This window comes from Cydia splendana, chromosome 1 (assembly GCF_910591565.1).
Source record: "Cydia splendana chromosome 1, ilCydSple1.2, whole genome shotgun sequence".
Lineage (NCBI taxonomy): Eukaryota > Metazoa > Arthropoda > Insecta > Lepidoptera > Tortricidae > Cydia > Cydia splendana.
Genome location: NC_085960.1, coordinates 23,256,768 through 23,282,313, shown reverse-complemented (window position 1 = coordinate 23,282,313; position 25,546 = coordinate 23,256,768). Strand labels below are relative to the sequence as shown.

Below are 25,546 nucleotides of genomic sequence, written 5' to 3'. Positions count from 1 at the left end.
CCAAGACTTAAATATTTTAGTTGTTGCTAGTTACGGATGGACCTAAGACAGGACAGGCGGAGAAAGTGGTGAGGTAGCTTTGGCCCCTTCACCCGTTTGATCCCGAAGAACTAGGTACTGCCAATTATAGCAATTTTGTGTACATACATATATGGATGTGGATCCGATTAATATGATTATATTTCATCACTTTTAATCTCTTGTATAGGATGGTAAATATTTAGACAGTAGGTAAAGTTGATTATTGTCCGTCTAATCTAAGTTTCCACCGATTGGAACAGAACATGGCGAGGGAGTGTCATTATAAACGTCATATATTCATAGAAATTTGGCGTTAATGGTGATATTGACATTGCCACACTTTGCCATTGCTTTTGGATAGAGTTTAGCTTGGTGCGACTCTACTCGACTATGATGAATTTACTTATTCAAGTACATTTAATTATGAGCTTTTTCAAGAATCATGTTCATTAGCGGTCATATTTTAAATGCCATTGGTGAAAAGAATTAAAGCATAAAAAACCGGCCAACTGCGAGCCGTGCTCGCGCACGAAGGGTTCCGTTACGCAAAAAACGGCAAAAAAAATCACGTTTGTTGTATGGGAGCCCCACTTAAGTATCACGGTTCATGAGTTACACCCTGGTGACAGACAGACGGACGGACAGACGGATAGCCAGACAGACGGACAGGGGAGTCTTAGTAATAGGGTCCCGTTTTTACCCTTTGGGTACGGAACCCTAAAAACTACCTTACTTTCGTTATAGTATGTTATGTTGTATACCCACTATAGGTAAACATAATATTCTATGATTCTATCGCCTGGAATGGAAACATAAATTTTATAATGTAAATTAGCTCATTTCGATGCTGGTAAACTCGTAATACTTTCACCTTCGTACTACGCACTTCGAAGCCAAGCCTTAAATTCGACTGAACTTGATTTCCTTTTTTACCGATATTTTTGTGGAACGTTAACATAAACTGGACATTCCAGTTAACATTCGCCGTTTGTCGTTCACGTGAACAAGTTAAATTAGTACAATGGCACCTAATAAACAGAACTATCGACACGCATAGAAGTGGGATGCGCAAAAAAAACAACGGGTTGCACTCCGGGAGTGCCGGCAGAAATGAAAACTCAATGACATTGCACAGCGCCGCTAAAGAAGTTTTCACTATGTTTAATTGAGGTTAACGCCATCTAGCGTTATTTCGTCGCTTTACTTGAAACCCCTAAGCACATTACGTTAATACTCGAGTTATATTAGTACCAGTTAGAGGGAAACTCACTAGATGGCATTTAAATCAATAAAGAAAAACTCAATGACACGTGACGTCACGTCTTACGAATCTTACTTACGCTCTCGCGAGTTTAACATTTTTTACCCATCACAAAAAGTGCACAGCGCCGCTAAGGAAGTTTTCACTTCAAAAAGTGTTGGTAGAGTTGTCTGTCTGTCTCGGCCTAGTTCATTCTTGACGAAGCGCAAAAGGAAGAAAGCAACATGGATTGGTTTCCATAGCGTGTGGTAATTATAAAAATATTCCATTCTTTAGTCGACTGCACATTCGCTTTGATTGATGGATGCGTTGTGAAAGAATGGGATTAAGCGTCGCTTTTGATTCGAATTGCTTATCAAGTTCATATTGTAACTTTGTAACAATTATTAGTAGGTAGTTGGAATTGTCTCACTCTTAACTAAAACGTGGATAATAGTTTTTCTTCTTAAGATGATACGGATTTAGATGTACATTACAAAAAAAAACTTTATTACACATATTATCACATCAAAGTGCCTTATATAGAGGCCTCTCCTGGCTGGCCAATATTTTGCTCAGGGGATCAGCATTGCAGCGGGGCAATGCGGCCAGCCTTCTAGGCACCTACTGAGCGACCAGGATTTAAGTCATTTTTTATTTATAATTTTATATTTAAAGTGCTTTGTATTATATTTTGTCTGCTTGTATTTCGTTGTACCAATAAAAAATCGACTAATCTATCTATGTATTATCTACTACCTACTATGAAACCTCCCACCCTCAAACTTATAATGAAACCTTCTAGGCAACGTAAATAAATTATATACTGAACATACTTCACTATACAAGTGTCTGTATCGCACTTGGCCCATTTTTTTTGCACGCAGTGTTCTAGATTTTAATTTGTTCTTGTTGGTACGCATCTGTGAGTTCTGTGACCATACTGACCATGCATTTTGTCAACAGTGCCACACGCCGAAGGAGACCTTATGTCGATGATCGACTTTCGCTACTGGCGCTGTGTTATGAAACGAGAGTGGAAGTGTCCGGATTCAGAAATCAATTTCTTCTTGTATACGCCGTAAGTACAACAAGTGAGTGGCAGTAAGACGAGCTGTCGGTATCTTTTTATGTCGAACTCTTTTATTGTAAGCAACTATGAACTTACAAAAAAAGAGTCGTGAAGCTTTGTCGTCATTTTGCAATATTTTGTTATTTGAAACAAACATAGGTACCTACTTAACATTCGTATTAACTAACACACAACATATTATGCTTCATTATTTCATTAAATAGGAACGTAGAATGGTAATCGCTGCAATATAAATATTGATTATTCAGTAAGTACCTATCTAAATACATAGTCTTATATGAACATACTCGTAGGTATATTTTAATCAGATGGTTTTCAATCGTAAAGCGATCGATTCAATGACCGTATTCAGACTAATTAATATTGATACATTTAATTGTTTCATCAGCAATCAGATAACTGAATGCTTTTCAGTAAACAAATGTTTATAAATTATCATTCATGTTAACACCATTATTACCTATAATATTCAGTATTCAGTATTCATTTATTTCTTGCTTCCATACACTGATAGCTTTTTTATTTTATTATCTTTATTCACGCCATGTAAATCGCTTTTATGTTGAACATACCTAAGTAAGATGTTGAAATGATGTAGACATCGATGTCAAAATTTTACTACTAATCGATTTTTTGGCCCATTCCCTTAATGCCTATTCTGACAGAATAGTAACTACGGAACCCTACACTGACCATGACCCGACATGGTCTTGGCCGATTGTTGCAGAAGTAATTAATGTATTGTACGTCAGTGTTTCGTGAATAGGGAGCGGCCGTGGAAGCAATGGATCGACGTGCGCCACAAGGACCTCCTGGACGTATACGGTTGGAAACGGAGCAGGAAAAACGTGCTCATCATACACGGGTTTAACGGGACACATTCCAAGAATCCCATGTCGTTTTTACGTGATGGTAAGTAGAAATCCCATTCACTGTGGTTGAAAATGGTCTTCGCAATTAGTGAGCTATCATCCAAGAAAGGCTGTCTTCACAGTGGATGCAGATCCGTATGACCAGGGGTGCGAAACTCCTGACTTCGGCTAAACTCGGCTCCGCTCGGCTCAGCATTGCTCCGAGCAATTATTAGGGTTGATACTACTTGACGTCCCTTTGCGTGCACGACCACAGATAATATAATGGCTTGAATTTTGACAACCCTAAATAGCCGAAAGGGATAGTGCCATATATTAGAAAGGGACAGCATGATTCGACCCTGAACCGCTGTCAAACTTCGGTTTTGTAAGAAGTTTCCTTTGTGTACGGTACTTAGTAGGTATGTCGTAGTCAGATCGTATAATCCGCCGTATTACATTACGGCTAGCCGTTTTCAAAACAGGGGCGTTTTGAAATGCGGCAGTTCGACGATTAGCCGGATTGTCATTGCGATACGTTCTTCAATAAGGCGGCCTACGTTTAGCCGCATCGTACTTTGTAGATTGACCAGTTCTTTCGGTCGCCTACGTAACCGGAGTTTGACAATGTTTGCAATTTAATTTATTTTTACCATGGTCCCACCGCACTACATGTGTTTCTTTTCCATAACATTTTCTTCACAACTTAAATAGACGGAGCCCCGCTTCGCGGGGCTCCTATTTCTGGGCGGTTTGCCCTTCGGGCATCTGAAGCTACCTAACGAACCTAACCTACTTACCTACCTACGCTTTTTTCCCCAAAGTGTAATGTTTTCACGGACGTCTCACTAAATCAATAGGTAGGTAGGTTAGGTTCGTTAGGTAGCTTCAGATGTCCGAAGGGCAAACCGCTCAGAAATAGGAGCCCCGCGAAGCGGGGCTCCGTCTAGTTAAGTTGCGAAGAAAATGTGTTTTGAAAAGAAACAGTCCGACGATCTCCAGATTTGATGGACACCCCAGCATTTTTCATAGTTTGTTGTTGTTAGGTCAGGCAGCACCACGAGTGTAAAAAATGGGAACTAAAAACAGTCAACGCGGCGGCAAATGACTCGCTGTATTACATTACGGCTAGCCGTGTTGAAGAACGTATGGCGCCGAATACATTCCGGCGGATTCTCATTCAGCCGCATTCAATCCGGCTAATCGTTAAACCGCCGCATTTCAAAACGCCCCTGTTTTTGAAAACGGCTAGTCGTAATGTAATACGGCGGATTATACGATCCGACTGCGACAGGTACACTAGGTACTATTATTTATTCAGTGGTATGACGCTCCAGGGTGCGAGGGAGTGTCGCGCGGATCTGCAACAGTGTGATAACAGCGATATATATGGACTCACGTCCATTGTGAGTCGCAAAAATGTCCTAAACGTATTGGCAGTGAATGATATGAATGAGCGCTAGAGACCCAAGTGAAAACTTCCTTGGTCTGCAGGCAAAAGTGCATACGAGTAGGTTGTAGGTAAACCTAAAACTACGACCACGCAAGTCATAAAATAACTAGTGTGGCTGATGACCGTTACACATATAGCTGATATATATTCTAAGAACCCCGAGTCTTTATGACGTGACAGTAAGAAAAACTGGCTCCTGTTTATCGGGGTTGAAAATAGCTTCACAATCGTCCAAGTAAACGATTCGCATTACAATTTTACAAAATCGTGCATAATTGCTAGAAAAGACGCTGCGAGAACGTGCTCATCCGTGTGAGGTGAGGTAATTTTAACATGTGAGGGAAAATCTTGAAAGCGATTTTCTAAATTGTGAAAATGAACACAATAGGTACTTATTGTTATTGCACACGATGTCCATTGATCCTTCATAAAGGAATATACAGGCTGTTAAATTATGTGTAGTGTCAGGCTGTAAAAATCTATTCTTTTTATTTATTATTAGTCTTAGACCAAGATAAGCCTGCAATGATTCTGATAGCACACGCAGTGCAAACTAGTGTTATTCTAAAAGACAAACTTCTATGAAATTATGACGTATAAATAACACTTTCACTGCGTTATGCTATCAAAATCGTTGCAGTCTTTTCTTGGTCTAACTCTGCTTTCCTTACCTCCTTTGCCATTTCGGCGCCCTTTACGTTTAGGAACTTTTGGTTTAATGCATAATGTATATAATGTTTCGCAGCATACCTGTCCCGCAAAGACTACAACGTGTTCATGGTGGACTGGTCTCCGCTGAGCAGATTTCCATGCTACCTCTCGGCGCTGTCTAATCTGAGGTAAGTTGATCAACAAAACGATCATCTTTATTTTGTTTTTCGATTTAGCCTTTATCTTACATATCCACATTTTGTATCTTTAGCTGCCGATAGTGACGACAAATTGTCGGGGGACAGTCCAAAAGTATGTGTATCTTTTTTATGACATAAACATACCTGGGGTCTTCAACCACACTGTATAATAAATGCATACTCGTCACGGAAAAGGGAACTAAATTACTCATTCTGAAGAAATATGATGGAAAGGTCATATTTAACTAAGCCTTGTTTTGATATCCCGAACTTATCCTGAATTATAAAATAACAGTCCGATTGGTTAATTTATTATCCAATGATTTTGTACCAATTTGTACTAAAGTGATAGATCGGTTGGAGAATATGTAGCAGGTGAACTGTCATTTTAGTATCTCGGATATAAAATAAACTTGTGTACCTATTTCTAATGTTTTAATGGAATAATAACCACATTCTGATGCTTGAAGGCTGAGAAACCATGAGATCAGAGTAGGAAGGCGAGAGAAATAGAAATTGTTACAGCAATAAGCAAATTGCTGTAACAATGTCTATTTCTATTGCTGTAACAATTTCTATTTCTATTGGTTGCATTTCAGATTAACAGCCCAGTGCACAGCACAGCTGTATTCATACATAACGCAAGCCGGCGCCATGGCCAAGATGATTACCTGCGTCGGACACTCGCTGGGCGCCCACGTCTGTGGCATGGCGTCCGAACATCTCACCAAGAAGCAGTACAAGATTATTGGTAAGTCATAACGAAGAATAAGAGCGAGTTTAACTGCGCGAGCGTACCTATCCTGGCATTAACCGAACCTTACATGGAATGTCATTTGATATAATTATATTCAACCACTGGAGATGCATGAGCATTTAATGAGCTAAAAAAGTATATAGATAAAAGGCATAAAGTTGGCAACTATTAATGGCGCAATATGGGGGTTATACCCTAGTCCCTCAGAGGGATTACGGTTCCTTGATAAAAGAGTGAAATGACCAGGAAGTAGAGATATTCGAAGAAAATATAGTCAAATTTTCTAATTTGACTATATTATACTTCTGTATGAACGGGCTGTCATCTCTAAGCGCCCATTTTACCCACGTAAGAAACGCGCGTAGGTAATGAATTAACATAGTGAAAACGTTTTCTATAATTTTTTTAATGATAACAGGTTTTTCTTTGATTTTACTCCATTTTAATATATTCTTCTTCTTCGAGATTCGAAATTTTAGTCAGGTGTTTTATTCATGTAAAATTATTAAATGATAATAACTGGCGGTATGTACCTAGTGTAGTATTTAATATTAATGGCGGTTGATAAAAAAAAATAGTAGAGATATAAAAATATATTAATAATTTGATTATAATTATGTATATCGGCATACGTATTTAAGTACCTATACGTATGGTTTTCCGCGCAGTTAACTACATAATGTTGTTTTTTGATTAATCTTACAATTGTGGGATTTTAGGTAAAGCCATCGTAATAGTTTTCGTTTCTAAATATTGGTTGATACCATCTTCTCCCCTGAAAAAAAAAACCTGTGTTAGAGTTCGCTTAATATTCCTACCAGACCACAGCGACGGTTGAAAATTGTTTTAATTATAAATATAATTGGAGGTTTTATTACGTACCTACATAAAATACTCGTTTCTAGATTCGTTAAAAAAATATTTATTTTGTGGGTAAATGCTTATCTTATTGTTTCTTTGGTCCAGTCTTTAAAGACTTAATCTTAGAAATAGTTCGTGCGGAGTCTATTTCTTTCTAGTAAGTGCAATGCATGCTAGAATAAAAAATAGTAACGAAAAATAACTTACATTTCCCGCCCAAGCCCAGAATCCTTGAAACCACCAAACGGAGTTTGACTCGTAACATGATCGTAAATGTTGATCCTGAAAGTAAAAAGAGATGTCTTTGGAGTGGTAAATATATATTTGAATATACTGTACTCTTAATAGAGTCCGTCTAACTCTGCAGCGACTTTGACGTGAAAAAGTGTAAAAGTGCCATTGTAAAGTCAATTTTCATAGTAATTTTACCTATAACGTGTACAGAGTAAGGTTGATACGATTCTAGTAATGTTTTGTGCTGGATTGTTAAGAATGTTTTGACAATAACAGAAAAAAAAAAATTGAGTGAAGGACCAGCGAATTAATTAAATATGTGAGGTACCTAATGTAGACAAATGTTGTACGTACCAAACCGAACCCGCCCTGGCATATTTAGCGAACGTCATTGCGGTGGTGATATCATTCGTGATGACCCCGGCGCCTAGACCGTAGTTGGAATCGTTGGCTCTGTCCACTACTTCGTCGAATGTTTCGAATTTAAAGATGCTCTGTACTGGGCCGAAGATCTGAAAATATTTGTGAAAGTAGATTTGCGAATGGACATTACACCGTGAATGCTTATCATTAGTCATTACTATTAAGATGAGCAATCGATAGAATGGTGAAATCCGAACGGATATGAGATTCTGGAGAAAGCAAGTAGCAACAGTTGGGTGTTTCTCCTGGCACTATGTCCATTGTAGTCGGATGTTGTATTCAATGCAGCCGAATATATGAAGAGAACATTTTGGTACGGGTTTTTAAACACACCATAGTTGAGTAATTTGAATATGCCTTTTAGCATTCTATCAGATCTACCAGATGCCAGAATCTCTTTATCAGGTTCGTTGCACTCACTTCTTCTCTAGCGATCTTCATGTCATCTTTCACATCTGCAAAAACAGTGGGTTGGATGTAGTAACCCTTGCCTCCTAATTTGTCGCCACCGGCCACGCATTTCGCCCCTCCTTTCTTGCCTGCCTCGATATATCCAAGTACTTTAGTATACATTTCTTTATCAATCTGAAAACAAATCAGTTATGAGTTAATAGGTAGGACTTTGTTCCGAACAATTGAGGTTAATACTGTTCTTATTTCGGATAATCGATTTGGTGCGTTCCATGCGTTACTCGGAACTTTTAATTGACCGAACGAATTTGAATTTGTTTTCGCTCAGTTTTCGGAAAATTTTCAACATGGCGGAGCGTTATATTTATGGAGTTTTAGGCAATGCTCGCGAAGTCTACATGCAGCCACTAGTAATAATGCCAGGTACGAAATAAAAGCATTTGGTTTTGCGTTTGAAAATGTCGCCATACTGAGCATAAATCGTCGTGCGGCCACACTGGCCGCCGTTGCTAAACCGCGATAAGAAAAATCTCTACTAACCTGAGGGCCCTGTTGAACATCATCAAACGGATTGCCAACCGATCTGCGCTTAGCAATCTCGGCAGCCTTCTGGACAAACTGATCGTAGACTCCAGACTGGACGTAGGTCCTGGTGCCGGCGCAGCAGCATTGGCCGCCGTTGGCGAAGGCAGCGGCGTGGGCGATTTGTGCGGCTTTCTCCACTGTTATCATGTAAAGTAGATACAATTTAAACACGTTCACCGCGGTATCGGGTCGATTTGGTCCCTCGCATATATATGATTAATTGTGATGCTTATTTTATTGCCACAGCGAAAGTGTTTAGTTAAAAAGTAATCTAACGTTTGTAAAGTAAAGGAAATATCCCCAAGTTCGTAGTATTGTAATAGTATAAAACATTTATTACATTAAATAATACAATTTTAAACGTAATTAAAAACAGTTGTACGGTAGAAAGAAGAGAAATCTAATCTTCAAGGATGGGTATACCACAGCCGTCTTCAGATCCAAATCTTTCTATCCTTCTTCTCGTTCCTCTAATTCTTAGAGAGACCGCTCTGATGATTGATTTAGATTAAGATTTATTTATTTCATAATATGAAATTACAATATAAATTATTTTACACTAATCTATACGAATTTATATTATGATCGTCAAGTAGGAAAATAACAATTGATTATAATTATACAAATGTCAAGCAATACACAATTTAAAAACCATTATAAGCAATCGATTAATTAACTAAATTATTAACAATGTCAAATAATATAAAAGAAAAACAATGTCAATATGGTTAAGCTAAGCACGGATATCTCATAATGATCGTCAAATTTAAATAAAATAAAATGAAAAACAGGTTAATAGAAAAATGAATTACATTCAATTTGGTTTAAATATTACATGTCATTTCCATATATTCATTTACAGAATATAATGGAATATCCAATAAAAAGAGTCTCAATTGGCGTTCAAATGTTTCGTCAGATAGTTCGGTTCGCAATTTTGTGAGTAGACGCTCATAATACGTTGGCTTGGCACTATCACCCTCGGATTCTTGACTGGAAGTGCCATGCGACGCGGCACTGTGCGTAGTCTCCCCGTGGATCGGAGCTGTTTGCCCGCAACCTCAACGCGTTTAAACATGGTTAAATTGTTTCTCACAAACATCAATATTTGAAATATGTATAAAGGAGTAGTGCGTCATAATGCGATGTTGTTTAAAAAGTTCTTTACACGGACGCACGCACGGAAGGCAGACGCCTTGGACTCCTTGGACTCCGGCCAGTAATCGAATAGCTCTTTTTTGGAGTATTAAGGCTCGCTTGGCATCGGTAGAATTTCCCCATATCAACGTACCATAGGATATTAAGGAGTGGAAATGGGAAAAGTATACAGCTATTTGCAATATAATATTTTAAACTTTCGCGTTTTGAACACATATTAACTCACATTTATAGACGGGTCTAACGCGAATTTTATTCAATTACTGGAGAAGAATGGATACCATGGGAGGATGAAACGCAAGCCGAAGAGAACGGAAAAACATCCAGAGGTCAACAGACAACCAGCGTTCCTACCATATGTGAAAGGGATAACGGACAAAATTGGAGCAGTACTTAAGAAATTCTCCATCAAGTCTGTATATAAGCCGTTATTCAAAGTAGCAGATCTGTTGCGCAGTCCAAAAGATGTCATTCCGTACCAAAATCCGGGCGTTTACAAAATAGACTGTAGCTGCGGAAGTGTGTACATTGGACAAACTAAACGGAGCGTGCAAGAGAGGGTGAAAGAGCACATAGCGGCAGTTAAAAATCACCAATTACACAAATCCGCAATCGCCGAACATCTTCTTACATCTGGCACAAATCACTGGATTGAGTTGCATAGACCAAAAGTTGTCTCCACTGAACGCCATTATTATCCTCGAGTTGTGCGAGAAGCAATTGAAATCAAGAAACACCCCAGGAATTTTAATAGGGAGGATGGTTTCAACTTATCGCCAACTTGGGAACCAGTGATACAAAAGTTAAAGCAAAAGGATCTATCTTCGGACGGGTGCGTGGATATTGTGAGTGTTGCGTGTCGGACTATTGACAATAATTAACATAATGTGTAGTGGGTGGTTTGAAAATGTGATGTCTACCCCAAACTTCTCCATACACTTTTCGTCGGGTAGTTGCACAAATCTCTGTTTTGACATTTTGCTGGGACATCAGTCAGCCGCGTCCACGACCAGTGAAACTTGTGTCGAAACGTCGGTAAATCAAGGTAATTGAATAAAATTCGCGTTAGACCCGTCTATAAATGTGAGTTAATAAGTATATGTACAGCTATCAAAATTGTGGTGGCCTTAAGTCTAAATTAATTGATGTTCGTTTGAATATTTTGCAATGCGACTATGACGTCATAGTATTGACTGAAACATGGTTTAACTCTGGAGTAAATACTGCCGAGTTATTCGATAATAAGTACAATGTATTCCGACGTGATAGGGACCTGGTGGGAACTGCGAAAAAAGGCGGCGGCGGGGTTCTAATCGCTGTAAAGTCTAACCTCCTCGCGACCCGCAGAACCGAGTGGGAGTCAGCTAACGTCGAAGATGTTTTTGTTGTCCTTACCCTCAATAAGCGTATGTTTATAATAAATGGAGTCTATCTTCCCCCAAAATCGGCCTTTAACGTTTATCAGTCTTATTGTAATAAATTGGAAAAAATTAATAATCACTTCCATGAGACTTATATTTGCGTGTTAGGTGATTTCAACCTACCATCTATCAATTGGGAGCTCAATTCGGCAACACAGGAGCTAGCGCCCTCTGGCGGCGAACTCTGTCCGATAGGAAAGCTTCTTTTAAACACTACTAACTTATTAGGTCTGAAACAATATAATAAATACCTTAATATTAATGACCGAATTTTAGATTTAATCTTCTATGATGATAAATGTGAGGTCTCACTTCCGGATACTGTACTATCGAACATAGATAGGCATCACCCAGCTGTCCAATTCGATATCGACTTAGAATCACCCCCGCCTATCCCCTTAAATTGTTTACCTTCGTATAATTTCAGAAAAGCTGACTACTTGCGTATATCCACGGAGTTGAATAGAGTTAACTGGGAATTAGAACTAATTAAATTGCAACCTAACGAGGCCGTTGAACGCTTTTATTGCTTAATTTTTAATATTATTGACGACTGTGTACCCCTAAAAAAAATTAAAGTGTCTAAGTATCCAAAATGGTTTTCTCCGGCTCTTATAAATGCCCTTAAAAGGAAAATGAAGGCATGGCGTAAGTGGAACACCTATAAGGCTTTAGCTGATTATCGTGAATTTGCATTACTTCGCTCCCGTTGCAAAGTACTCCTCTTAGAATGTTTTAACAGCTATACCCATAACACAGAGATATCCTTAAAACAGAATATAAAATCCTTTTGGTCTTACGTCTCATCCCTTAAAAAGGATTCCTCGGGCTATCCTGCTACAATGTTCTACGAAGACAGGCCAGTTTTTGGAGGTAAACAAATTGCCAATACTTTTTCAGAGTTTTTCTATTCAGTCTTTGAGCATAAAGATAATGTACAATTGAATGACCTCATAGCTCTCCCAACTTCAGAAAGCGCACCAAATATTTCTAACTTACACGTTTGCAAAACAGATATTCTAAAGAAACTTATAAATATTGATGTTAATAAGGGAGCTGGGCCTGACAAGGTAAGCCCATTTTTTATTAAAAACACTGCCACCGCTCTAGTGATCCCGCTATATATAATGTTTAATAAATGTTTGCATTCAGGAACTTTCCCTGAGAAGTGGAAAGTATCTCATGTCACCCCGATTCACAAATCTGGTTCGCGCTCCCAAATAACTAACTACCGCCCGATTTCTGTGCAGTCCTGTATTCCAAAAATATTTGAGGCGCTTGTTCGTGATCAAATGTTTGCTGCTCTTGAAACTTCCATCTTGTCGGAGCAACATGGATTCATGAGAAACAGATCAACAATAACAAACCTTTTATCCTACACTAACTTATTGTTCGAGTCTATGGATAAAAGACAGCAGGTAGATGTAATATTTACTGATTTTAGGAAAGCGTTCGATAAAGTTGACCATCTGCTTCTTCTTAAAAAGCTCGCGTTCAATGGTATCCGCGGTAATCTTCTGCGATGGTTCGTTTCGTACCTCTCAAATAGGTCTCAAATTGTTGTCGTCAATGGCTTTGCATCTCAGCGCAAATTAGTCACATCAGGAGTAATCCAGGGATCCATATTAGGCCCACTCCTGTATACACTGTTTATTAACGACATCAAACAGTGTTTTAAGACTAGCCATTTTCTTATGTTCGCCGACGATCTGAAAATATTTAAAATCGTCGAGTCTATTGACGACAGTAATTTACTTCAAAATGATGTAAATGTTTTTATTGAATACTGTTCTAAAAATAAGCTGCAATTAGCAAGTGATAAATGCTTGCAGATGACCTTTACAAAAAATAAAAAACGAATTATCAACTCTAAATACAAAATAGGTAACGAGAATATCAAAAAAGTGTCAACGGCACGCGATCTAGGAATCCTATTCGATGATAAACTAGACTTCCAATTGCACATAGAGCGTATTATTTCAAAAGCGTATCAAATGCTAGGTTTCGTTCTGAGAACAGCAAAGGTCTTTAAAAAATCTTCAAGTTATCTTCTACTGTATAAATCACTGATTAGACCCCACTTAGAATATGGCTCAGTAATCTGGAATCCACTGTATAAAAAATATGCAAATGCAATAGAAATGGTTCAAAAAAAGTTCCTGCGGGCATTACACAGACGATTGACAGGGAAACGTCTATCTTACGTTGATCTGTTGCAGTATTATAAGTTGCAGTCATTGGAGACCAGACGCAAATGCTGTGACGCAATTACTCTCTATAATATCTGTAGAGGGCAGTTTAACAGTATGGAATTGCTGGAGCGGATACGGTTCAGAGTCCCAGCTCGATGCAGCTCGCGCTCTAATGCTTTGTTCTCAGTTCCCACCGCCTCTAGTAACGCCGGGTTGCGAGCCCCCTTGCGTCGTATTTGTAACACTTACAATAAAGAATTTACTTCCATCGATATTTTCAATGTCACTAGGCCCAAATATCGTAACCAAATACTCAATATCCTCAACGACCAACATAGTGTCCGTCAGTAATGTGTCGTCATCATCGCTACTATCTCTGCTGTCATTGTACTTAATAATTATTGATCAGATTGGTTGTCAGTATTTTCAACTTTCTCTTTATTTTTCTTGTTTAGTTAATTTAAAATTTTAGAACCTCAATAATAAATATTATATACAATTCACATAAGAATACAACACTTGGTTAACTTGTATGTAAAGATACGTTTTAGTTAAGTCCGTTTATTTTAAGTATGTTTTAGTGAGAGCGTTTAAGGAAGTAAGTGTTCATCTCAATAATATATGTACCTATCAATGTAACCTATTATCCTGTCGCATACTTCTGTTGTTTCTCCAATAAATAAAAAAAAAAAAAAAAAAAAAAAAAAACTTTTAGTGATTTTCTCGTTATGAGTGGCTGCAGTTTTTTAATGGCAAAGACAGCACTACTCAACTTATTACATAATTGGTCAACATGACACTTCCAGCCAAGATTCGAGTCAACTGTAAAGCCCAGGAATTTGCTCACAGTACATAAAGGCATTGGACCATTGGCAATACATAAAGACACCCTAGTGTCACGACCCGAAAAAATCATGACCATAGACTTCGGGACGTTCAAGAGTAGGCCATTTGATGAGAACCACAGTTGCAGCTGCTCACATGCATCATGAATTGTCTCCGCAAGCTGGTCATGGGTTTCGGCCCTCACAACGACTGTCGTGTCATCCGCGAAAAGTACGGGAGTGCCACTTGTGATTGCCGACGGACGATCATTAACACATTCGCTGCGTTACGGGAAGCAAGTGCCGTATTTGACTTTCCGTCGGTGCGGCAGCTATCTGCGCTTGTCTTACCCCCGGTGCGGCGGTGGTTTTTCTATGTTGTCGTGTGAGTAAGAAGAAGATGACTATACTCCCGATATTCTTACTTCAAGTATATTCTATTTCAAAAGAAATAAAAACCGGGCAAGTGCGAGTTGGACTCGCGCACGAAGGGTTCCGTACCATAATGAAAAAAAAAACGAAAAAAAATGCAAAAAAAAAACGGTCACCCATCCAAGTACTGACCACGCCCGACGTTGCTTAACTTTGGTCAAAAATCACGTTTGTTGTATGGGAGCCCCATTTAAATCTTTATTTTATTCTGTTTTTAGTATTTGTTGTTATAGCGGCAACAGAAATACATCATCTGTGAAAATTTCAACTGTCTAGCTATCACGGTTCGTGAGATACAGCCTGGTGACAGACAGACGGACGGACGGACGGACGGACGGACGGACGGACGGACGGACGGACGGACGGACGGACGGACAGCGAAGTCTTAGTAATAGGGTCCCGTTTTACCTTTTGGGTACGGAACCCTAAAAATGTACGGGAAGTATTTTTGCGTAACGCACTAAAAGGTATTATTATTTCTTTAGCGCGGCACGGGTACTATTTGTCCGTAATCTATCACCCCGTACCGCACCGAAAGGCGGGTACGCAGCGCTCAGATTGGTCATAGTGCTGAGCATTGTTGACGTTTCCGCATCGATACGACATTTTATTAATGCGACAATTCAATACTATGACATCTATATTGAAAATTACCTACTCTAAAAGTCCGACACCTTTTTATGATTATATGAGGATGAATAATATTTAGTTTGAACACAGTACAGACACGATAACGATAATAAATATTTTATTTTAGTATTTATTTATTTTATACTTTATTGCACAAAAGAAATAACTTAGTGTACAAAAGGCGAACTTAATGCCATGAGGCATTCTCTACCAGTCAACCTTAGAATATTTTGTCGATTATAAAAGTCGTTATCGATTCCTTAGTATCCCATCACTAGTGTTATATACGGCCTGTGCGGCAAGGGAAGTATATTCCCGTAAAATTAAGGGTTTTGAAAAATGCCTATAATTTTATAATTTTATACAGATCCGCAGGGGACGGCAGCTGTATATACACAAGGATATAGTCTATTGATCAGAAAGACTTTTAGTTCAAATCAATAACATTCCATGTCTGTAGGGACCTTTAAAGTCAGGACATGGTACGGGAAAATGGAGGTCGTGCCGCAAATTTGGCTTTCTCAATACGGGAAGTATATGACTCGTAACGCACTGGCAGTAAGTTTGGGTTTTGCGCTGCCGCACCGAATGTGTTAGGTAACGAATAATAAAAATAACGTATTTCCAATCGCTGACCCCTGAGGAACACCTAAGTTGACGCTACCAGCATCCGATGTCATTATTTTTCCATTCGCTGTCACTTTCACAACCTGCTTACGGTCAGACAAAAACGAAGTGAACAACTAATGTGCAGAATCTACGATACCGTACAGACTCAGCTTAGTTAACAGCCAATTGTGGTTAATAACATCAAAAGCCTTAGATAAGTCGCACATTATGCCAGCCATCTTGTGCTTCTCATCAAGGCCCGTGATAACAAGATCAACAATTTTGTGTGCCGCCATCGTGGTTGACCGTTTCTGCCGTACTGGTTATCAGAGAGCAGGTAATGTGACTCTAATTAAGCCATTAAACTAGACGACAAGATAGACGCGACGATTGATATTTGTATTTTGACTTTGATCCAGTTGATTATTTGTGAGTATGGTTTGGACCATTTTTCACGGAGCTTAAGGGATGTTCTTTTTATGAAGGATTCATATTCCGTTCCGACAGCGCCATCACAGGAGACCACAAGGGGAGTGAATGAGGCTCTGAGATCTTCTGCAGCCAAGTCGTATTTGCGATGTTTTTCGCGAGCGTGTATATGGGCAATCGTGGGCCATGTGAGTAGACCATACAATGCGGCGTCGGCATTTAGGTACAATGCGAACGTCGAGGAACGCCTTTCTCGCTGGCTCCCATACACTTTCCAGTAGTAAGTCGCTTATTAGCCCTGGTTGATCTAAGGTTGCGGCTCGCATTATTGGCTCAGTAGTAGCCGAACCCCATGCTGGTTCAGCCCAATTTTTGATATCGTTTCTGTGTTGGTCGTGGCCTCTTTTTATGAGCCCTTCCTTCTTGCAATTAAGTGCATGGTTTAGGTTGAAATTATTTTCGCCACGTTCATCCAATAGATGTTTTGTTCAAGTTTTAAGATCTTCTCAAACTAATTTGATAAATCTTTTTAATAAATCATGCCAATCAATCGTCATCAAGATTAATCGGGAAGTTGGTCAAAGTTAGCTTCCAAGAATTGACCCACACTAATAAATTAACAGGTCAAGTTAAATACAGGCTTGTAAAAGATAGCGAATAATTACGTACCGTCGGCATCATTGAAGACAACTAGAGGACTCTTTCCGCCCAATTCGAGCGTAACTCGTTTCAAATTTGCAACAGTCGCTGCACCCAAAATGATACGGCCAATCTAAAACATAAATTGCGCATAGAGATACAAAGACAATGACTTGTTTAATAACATGTAATATAGATACATTGTTAAATACTCTCGTCTAAGACACAAGTAAACGTAGATGTAATCAATTAAGACGACTTGTCTAATCAATATGTAACATAAATACTTAATACGCAACGCTTGGTGCATGTAGATTGCTCACTAACATGCTAAATATGCCATCTTTTATGCGAGACATACCATTTTAGTTAAGAGGATACCAAGGACACTAATTATGCATTACGTCTCAAAGGAGTCTACGCTTAGCCATTTTTTTTTCATTCTAAATGTCTCTGTGGCACTTGTGTAAATAAAATCGGTATAGTTACTATTTTACATTCATCTGGTTTTGCTAGGCTGACTTTCCACTGTGCAACACTCAGAGTAGACTTTTGGAGATCTAGACTTCCGAAGAAAAGTCGTCCTCCTTGATTAGTACATCAACGTCTGCTCTGCTCACATCACCTTTACGACAACTTCGAAACTAGTAATTAGTCCAGTAAATGCCGCAGACGACTTTATTGACGTATGTATGGTTAGTGAGCGAGTGAAGAATCTGACCAAAAGTCAGTCTGCTATTAGCTTCACGATTACTGTAAATACTTAAAGCAAATCTCAGTACCTCAGTAGAGCCCGTGAAGGCAACTTTGTCGACGTCCGGGTGGTGGGTGAGCGCGGCGCCGGCCGTCGGACCGTAGCCGGGGACTACGTTTACGACTCCTGGAGGGAATCCGGCCTCCTTGATGAGGGCAGCGACGGCTAGAGCCGTAAGCGGGGTCTGTTCTGCGGGCTTGACAATGATTGTGCAACCTGTAAAACGTTTAGAAAACGCATAAGAAATAGTCGGTGACTATATAGGTATGCGAATGTGAAAATTCGTTTGATGCATACGGGCATTACCCAAGTAACACACAAGCAGGATAATAGAGTAAAATTATCATCTTATTCAAATTAAGATTGCATACATTTTGTGTATAAGCGGTGGAAATTACTAAATTCGGAATAAGAAAATATGTGGGCCTAGTGGGGCCTAAATGCTGAATAAATTTTGCATAGTATCGGTTTTGCATATTAAAGCTGAATAATACTTATTTCTTACACAGTTAGTCAGACATTATTCAGCTTAAAGCATTTGTGGTTACTAAAAGCTGCGTAATAGCAGCATTAGCAGCAATTAGCTGTATATATTTTGTGTCGTGAGATATTAAGCAGACAATATTAAGAAAAATGTGATAGTGGCTACTAAATGCTGAAAAAAAGCGTCGGTGAAGACTTTCAACTGTATAAAAGCGGTTGCAGTTTCTGTTTTAATGCTAGTTTTTGAATAAAGGTGGACGCTATTACTGGAAGCTGTAATGAAATCCACATATTATTTGTTCTTCAGTAGCTGCATATATGGGTTAGTTATGGCTTTTATAGACATAACGTCTGAATAATAAATACTAAAACAACACTTATACTTAAGTTATAGCGATTTTAGTACACATATACTATCTTTTCTTGCTAAAAGCTGCAAAATGAACGCAATGAGCAGCGCTATTCAAACTACTGCTTAGTATCAACAAATGCGCGGTGGAGAGGGTTCCGTAGCTTTATAAGTTTATACACGGTCAACAGTGCTACTTGAGCCTGTTTGCTTTGAGCTTGAGCGTGTTTTTATTTTATTTTGAACGCATCTTGCGTATTTATTCTTTAATCCAACCATTATTAAAAAAATCGAGGTTTAGTTTTTTTAACAATTCTCTTCGATTGGTTATTTTACACAAGATGTATTGTCGTTTTAATGACGTAAAACAATTGCTAGCTACCATCGTAAACACTGTTAACTGACCATTTGCATACCTTACTGCAACGAGATAAAGTTTACCAATGGCCATTTAAGGTTGTTGCTAGTTTGCAAACGAGGTGGCAAATACTAGTTATTGATATTGTTGCATTAAAAACTTGTAGACTGGACTGGGTATGTGAAAAATAAAATAATCACCCCCATTAAAATATAGCGAAATCGGTTCTCCTGTCGATTTTGAACGGACTGTTTTTAGGTTTCAAGTGGGTCTACTCATACCCATCCCACACTATACTCGTACTCATACCTAAACAATACTGCCCATACCAAACTATACTTGTACTCATACCCGTGATACCCGCTACTAATATACCCGCACCTTCGCACCTATACCATATTCATATTCATACCATACTCGTAACCACACCATACTCATACTATACACATCTTCGTACTCACTTCGTACATCTTTGCGTATACCTTTACCTACTACATATTTGTCGGAACTGATAACGGAAAAAATAACTGTGTAGTCTGCCGTGCCCCCAGATTTATCATATAACTTAAATATTATATCGCGTTTATAATATTAGTAGGAAGTAGGATTGAATATTGCCCGTGTTACATACCTATAATGTTTCTCATCAAACTAGTGAGGATCTATGTGGTTTTTACCATTTGTGTATAGAACCCTAATATGCTTTAAGATTGCGAAAACAATTACTATTATACTGATGTTATTCAAAACTTGTTGTTCTAAAACCATTATTATCTAACATGTAGCTTAGTAACGCGAATAATGTGAATGCCTATTCAGAAATTTAGCACATAATAGCTGTGGCAGCAGCTTATATTCAGCACAGTCGGACGCCATTACGGTTGCTCATATTCTAACCTCTAAAATTAAATAGGAATTTAAAATGAACTGAAAAACCCATTTATATTAATTTATAAAACTTTTAACATTTTTTTTATCGTAGCATAACTTGTTAAAATACATTTTCTATCACTAAAACATCTAAACACCGCAAAAAAATTACAAATTTAAAAGTGGAGTACTACATTTTCTATATTTACTTTCTAAACAGTGCATTATTTACGCGGCGCTTTAAAATTTTAAATAAAATGTATATATATATATTAACAGTAAAGCCGCATGCGCAATGAAATTGATGTTATGTAAACATCAAATCAATATATGGGTAATGTCCTCCTTATTTTGTATTCACTTCAGACACTACACTTTGACACGAGTTCACAAATTAAAATGGAAGACAAATCATACACAAATAGCTGAATATATTTTCTGTAACAATGCACTTTTGAACCAAAAGCTGCATAACGTGTGACTAACTGAGTCATTCTATACAAAGCTGGATAACTTTGGTTTAAAAGCGGTATAGAAGCTTTTGACAGCCTCTATACAAGTGTTATTCAGCGATTCAATGTGTGGGCACACACGTATACAGCTATTACATTACTGTTATTCAGTAATAAGCGGCGTGGGCTAGCCCACTTTGCGCCCAAACCTTCTGTATAACGTCTGTATAAGCGCTTATACAGACGTTATACAGCTACCTTATTCAACATACAGTACGGAATGCTCTATTATTCAAACAATATTCAGCTACTTTTGTGTTACTTGGGTAAGGACCGACTATTATACACTATAGAGTCTAGGTGCAGTTGGGGTTTAAAGATCCATCCAACCCGACTTTCTGTCTTCAATATCTCGTCGGGTGAGAATACATTTGTGCCATACGCCAATTACTTACATTGGTTTGCAGGAGAGCGAAAAAAGAAGCAAAAAAAAATATTTTTCGAAAAGTTTTACATTTGGGAAATATTGGACTTATTTATCATTTAGGCACATTTATGTTTACTATTTATAGTACCATACAAATATTGTGAATATACATAGTGGTAATCATGCAATAAAACCATTTTTATTATTGCTATATCCGTTTTTGATGGGTAAATAAAATATTCTTTTGCCTATGACACCATACATATTTACATACCTACCGTTTGTAAATAGTTTTATAAAAAAGCCAGTTTATTTTTATTAAATTAAGATAATGCAGTCTTTGTAAAGTAAATGTCAAACATTGTAAAATACGTCATAAGAAGAATCTAAATACAGCGTATTACGGTACGCGAGTACCTACGGTTGACCGACACTATCAGCGCCTGACGTTTCCCTGACTATAGAAGAGAAAGATTGCCGTTAGCACATTGATACCTAATCCTGGTACCAGGTAATAGTTGTGTATTATTAATTGCATTGCAGGCACCTACCCGCTGCCAATGCTGGTGCAATTTTCCACGTCAGCATCGGTATGGGATAATTCCATGGAATAATCTGAGCACAAACGCCCACAGGCTCTTTGAGCGTGAGTGATAACACGTCACCGTCTGAAACATAAACATACACATTAAATTGAATAAAGATAAAGTTAAGCAATGACTTAACTTGACCTATTTTTCTCATTAAGCGTTGATCACGCATTGTAGCATAGGAAATCTCATGACAGCTACGTCAATTATATTATTAAGCGATAAGAAAAGCTTCACCACGAGTTAATGGTAAACATGTGTGGATTACAAAGACATCAAGATGCAAATTAACACAATAAAAGTAGAAGGAAATCATAGAGATAAGATAATTTTAAGAAAAATCATATTTGCTGTTGTTTACTATGTAGGTAGGTACAGTGTGCACATCATGTTATTTGTCACTAAATCCATCGCTAAGCCATTTAGTTTTTAGGTTTTACCAGTTATCGGAAAGTAAATGTAGGTACCTAGTTTAGCTAATTATAATCTACTTAATTTAAAAAATGTAGCATTTACCTGCGGGTATAGTATTGCCCAGTATTTTGTCGGCTTTGCCTGCGTAATATCTGAGAACACTAGCTGAGAAATAAACTTCTTCTTCGGATTGCTTGACTGGCTTCCCACAGTCAAGGGTCTCCAGTTCCGCCAAGTACCTGGCCTGGGACTCGAGGAGGTCAGCCAGCTTGAGGAGCAGCAGCCCGCGCTGCGAAGCATCCATGGTACGCCATGCCGAATACCGGTGGAATGCCTTCTTTGCTGCCGCTACAGCCAAGTCTATGTCAGCCTATAATTGAAATACCTAGATTAAAAAACATACTGTTGCCCATGACTAAGCCATATTTAACAATACCTCATACACCAAGAGATCTAAAGTTATAAATATAGGTACCTAGTCATAGTCAATTAATCACACATTTACAAATATTCGATAAATATTACCCTCCATTCCTTCCTTATCAGTCAAGTATTAAAACTATCACTATGAAACATTAAAGTCATCTAGGTATAATAGGTTGTATAAACCATAAGTTGTTGCCGGCTGAATTATATAAACGATAAATTTACCTACCTATTGTTGTTATCATAAACAAATTTGCAACTATTTTAATAAAAATGATGATCTGAACTTTGATTCCATTTTATGTGATATTATTATTCGAATTACAACATATATTTCTAGAAAAGGCTTACCTTATCGCCTTCGGCGACCTGTGTAATGACCGACTCATCCTGAGGATTGATGGTCGGGAAGGTTTTTTTGCTGACAGCGTCTACCCACTCGTTGTTAATGAACAACTGCACATGCCAAATTAAATACACATTAGATGCTTAAAATATGAATTTAGGTAAATTTATTTGGCTAGATGTCCCTTTCAATACAAAGTGTTTGTTATCGCCGGTTTTCAGTCATTCAACAATTATTAATTGAAGTCAAACTACTTATGGGTAAAAATACTCTTCTTAAAACTAATGTTATACGAAAATGCTGTTTTCTCTTACCTTCGTGTATTTGACGTCTACTCTCACCATTTTGGTGTTTATTTTAGTAAGAGACCGGCTGTTAACGACGCTGGCGTATCGTCCGGTGTCCGGGGCAACACTGTATTCAACGTTAACTATATCAGGAATCTCTCCCTTTTCCTTTTAAATTCAATCGTCTGACGCGTGTATTAAGGCTCAAATTCGACGCGGCAGTATTTATATCAAACAATATCACGTGGTGCTGTAGATCGATCGAACAAATTTGTATTTGCTTACATATGTTCTGCTGATGTGCTCTTTTGCGTTGGAATAAGGTTTATGTGGGTGGCAACACTATTTTGCCGGGTTGCAGACTGTGATACATATACATAGGTATACTTAAGACGTGTCTAAATGACTGTGACTGTGTGATAAACGCATGTGCAGATCTTTAGGTATACATGTGGTTCTACATGAGTAGTGAGTAGATTTATGAGCATAGGAAGGAATATCTGCTTGATTATATTATATGTAGGAAGTAGTATCTTACAAACAGACGTTAGTTTAATAACTGTGTTAGATCGATGTAGATAAAAGTAAAAAAAGTAGGTCGTGTCGTATCAAAAAGTCAAAAAGCTGGCGCAAGATAGGGAATGCTGGAAGATACTCCACTGACAAGAGAATAAGTCTTAAATGTATGATGATAATGTTTTAATACAATTGATTAGTAAATCAAGCGCCGCGGTCTTACGGTCTTTACTTACCATTGAATACTCTGGTAGTATAATACATTAGTATTATCTGCTTGGGGATCATCCATTAATTACGTCACACGAATTTCTAGGTTTTTTTACCCCTCCCCCCCTCCTTGTCACACTTGGTCAGATTTGGCAAACCCCTCCCCCCTGGTGTGACGTCACATTTCTTCAACGAAATCGGCAATTATTCATTTAATATTATATCAAAATATTTTTGACAAAAGAAATATTAGTAATTTTATAACCCAAAACTGATCAAGAAATAAAATTAAACGAATAAAAACGATTATCGTTTCAAAAACTTGTTATTTAAATATATTAGAGTATAAAATAATTTAAATACATTTTCGGTTACTGATGAAGTTAAAGTGACGTCACAAAGTTTGTGACTCCTCCTCCCCCTTGTCACAACATGTCACATTTTCTTGACCCCCCTCCCTCCCCCTAAACGTGTGATGTAATTAATGGATGACCCCTTGGGCGTAACATTAGATATTTAAAGTTATCATATTAATCTGGAGTACGAGTATACCATGGGTGCTAGTTAAACAAGTTTCTTCAATACCTACTCGTATTCGAAAAACCGTTTTATCATCATTTATTATTTCATCATCATCATTTATTTAACTGTGTGGATGGAACAAATTATGTAGGGGGCCTAGCCAAGATGACCATCGTTTGCAGAACGAAACGAAACGCCAAGATAAATAATGTATGGAAATGATAGCGTTTTGTTTCGTTTTCTGCAAACAATTGTTATATTGTCTAGGCCCCAGTTTTTCGTATCCTTTATAGGTAACTCCACTTAACATCTCAGTACGCTCTGAGTTAAACAAGCACCGCGTCCCTCCATGAAATCCTGCATTTTTTTGCTCGCTTGAAATCAATCAATCAATCAATCAATGGCCTTCGAGTCGATTAAGCCCCCCATTCACACTCCTACCTTGTAGTCCGCCTCGTAGTCCGCCTCGTTGGGTAGGATTGTGTATGGGGGTTGCGGACTACGTGCCGTCCTACAAACCCAAGTAGGATGCCTCTTGGGTCCTACAAATCCTACAAGCCCCGCCCACCGCTGTAGTCCGCCGCGTAGGATTGTGTGTGGGTTGTCGTCCTACGTTGCGGACTACCGTGTTTGACATATGATAACAGTGCGCGCCATTTTTTTTAAATTTATAAAGAAAATCGCTGTCTGTGGGACCAAAAATCACCCAATCACTCCAACAAACAATGGAGAAATAGGCATTGCAACAATTATTACCAATACTTAAGAAATATGACGCTCTTTGGCGAATTTTTAGCAGTTTCTTTTTCCACACTTTTTTTTTATTTTTATCCAATAACAAGAAAATACATAGCAGAAGAGCTATTTTCTTTTTTTTTAATTGCACGTAACATTTTCAAGAGTAAGTAGACCGACACTTGTGAGAAACGAAGCAGTACTGATGATGGACGGCAAGTACCGTGTGTGAGCTATTTCTTGCTCCGTAGCCCTGCGAGGCGGACTACAAGGTAGGAGTGTGTGTGAGCTATATCCTACGCCGTAGTCCTGCGAGGCGGACTACAAGGTAGGAGTGTGAATGGGGGGCTTTACAAACAGGGTACACCTGAGTCTCCTGATTTTACAAGTCAGGAGACTCAGGAGACAACGTTTTTGATGCAATACTATCTAATACCTATTTCTAAGGAGCCAGGTAGTACCTGGCTACGAGCTACAATTACGAGGCCTTAACTACCATCGTCCATATAATTATAATATAATGTAACTGGAAATTCGTATAACTTATTGTAAAGATTAAGTTAGTTAAGGGTGTTGCAATTGGTACACGAAACAGGAGACCGATTCGAACTTACAATTTGATCTCATTTTGACATTAATCGCCCATGTAACTCATTCGTTCGTTTATGTACTTACCTATAATGGTTCGAGCTA

The 25,546-nt window shown here is 38.3% G+C and overlaps 2 protein-coding genes across 2 annotated transcripts in view; one reads left to right on the top strand and one right to left on the bottom strand.

The window, feature by feature from the left end:
• LOC134797654 (phospholipase A1 1-like) overlaps positions 1–25,546 on the top strand; it is a 93,606-nt gene that overhangs the window by 29,587 nt on the left and 38,473 nt on the right. Inside the window, exons 2-5 of the mRNA XM_063769999.1 lie at positions 2,228–2,342; positions 3,121–3,266; positions 5,404–5,497; positions 6,109–6,260. Coding sequence (XP_063626069.1) covers positions 2,228–2,342; positions 3,121–3,266; positions 5,404–5,497; positions 6,109–6,260 — 507 coding nt within the window. The remainder of the gene's footprint in view (positions 1–2,227; positions 2,343–3,120; positions 3,267–5,403; positions 5,498–6,108; positions 6,261–25,546) is intronic.
• On the bottom strand, positions 6,845–23,077 carry LOC134792108 (aldehyde dehydrogenase X, mitochondrial-like). Its single transcript, XM_063763299.1, has 11 exons — positions 22,898–23,077; positions 22,589–22,693; positions 21,914–22,181; positions 21,359–21,475; positions 17,897–18,084; positions 17,145–17,247; positions 8,736–8,917; positions 8,205–8,369; positions 7,716–7,873; positions 7,335–7,409; positions 6,845–7,041 (listed from the first exon to the last, which is right to left on the bottom strand). Exons 1-11 carry the CDS (start codon positions 22,925–22,927, stop codon positions 6,966–6,968), a joined length of 1,467 nt encoding a protein of 488 aa, XP_063619369.1. The 5' UTR covers positions 22,928–23,077; the 3' UTR covers positions 6,845–6,965.

Coding starts and splice junctions, on each gene's coding strand:
- LOC134792108 (XM_063763299.1), bottom strand. CDS start 22,927: ATGGTGAGAGTAGACGTCAAATACACGAAG. Junction 22,694..22,897: donor TAGACGTCAAATACACGAAG/GTAAGAGAAAAC, acceptor TGGCATGTGCAG/TTGTTCATTAACAACGAGTG. Junction 8,918..17,144: donor TGTCTTCAATGATGCCGACG/GTACGTAATTAT, acceptor ACATGATAACAG/TGGAGAAAGCCGCACAAATC.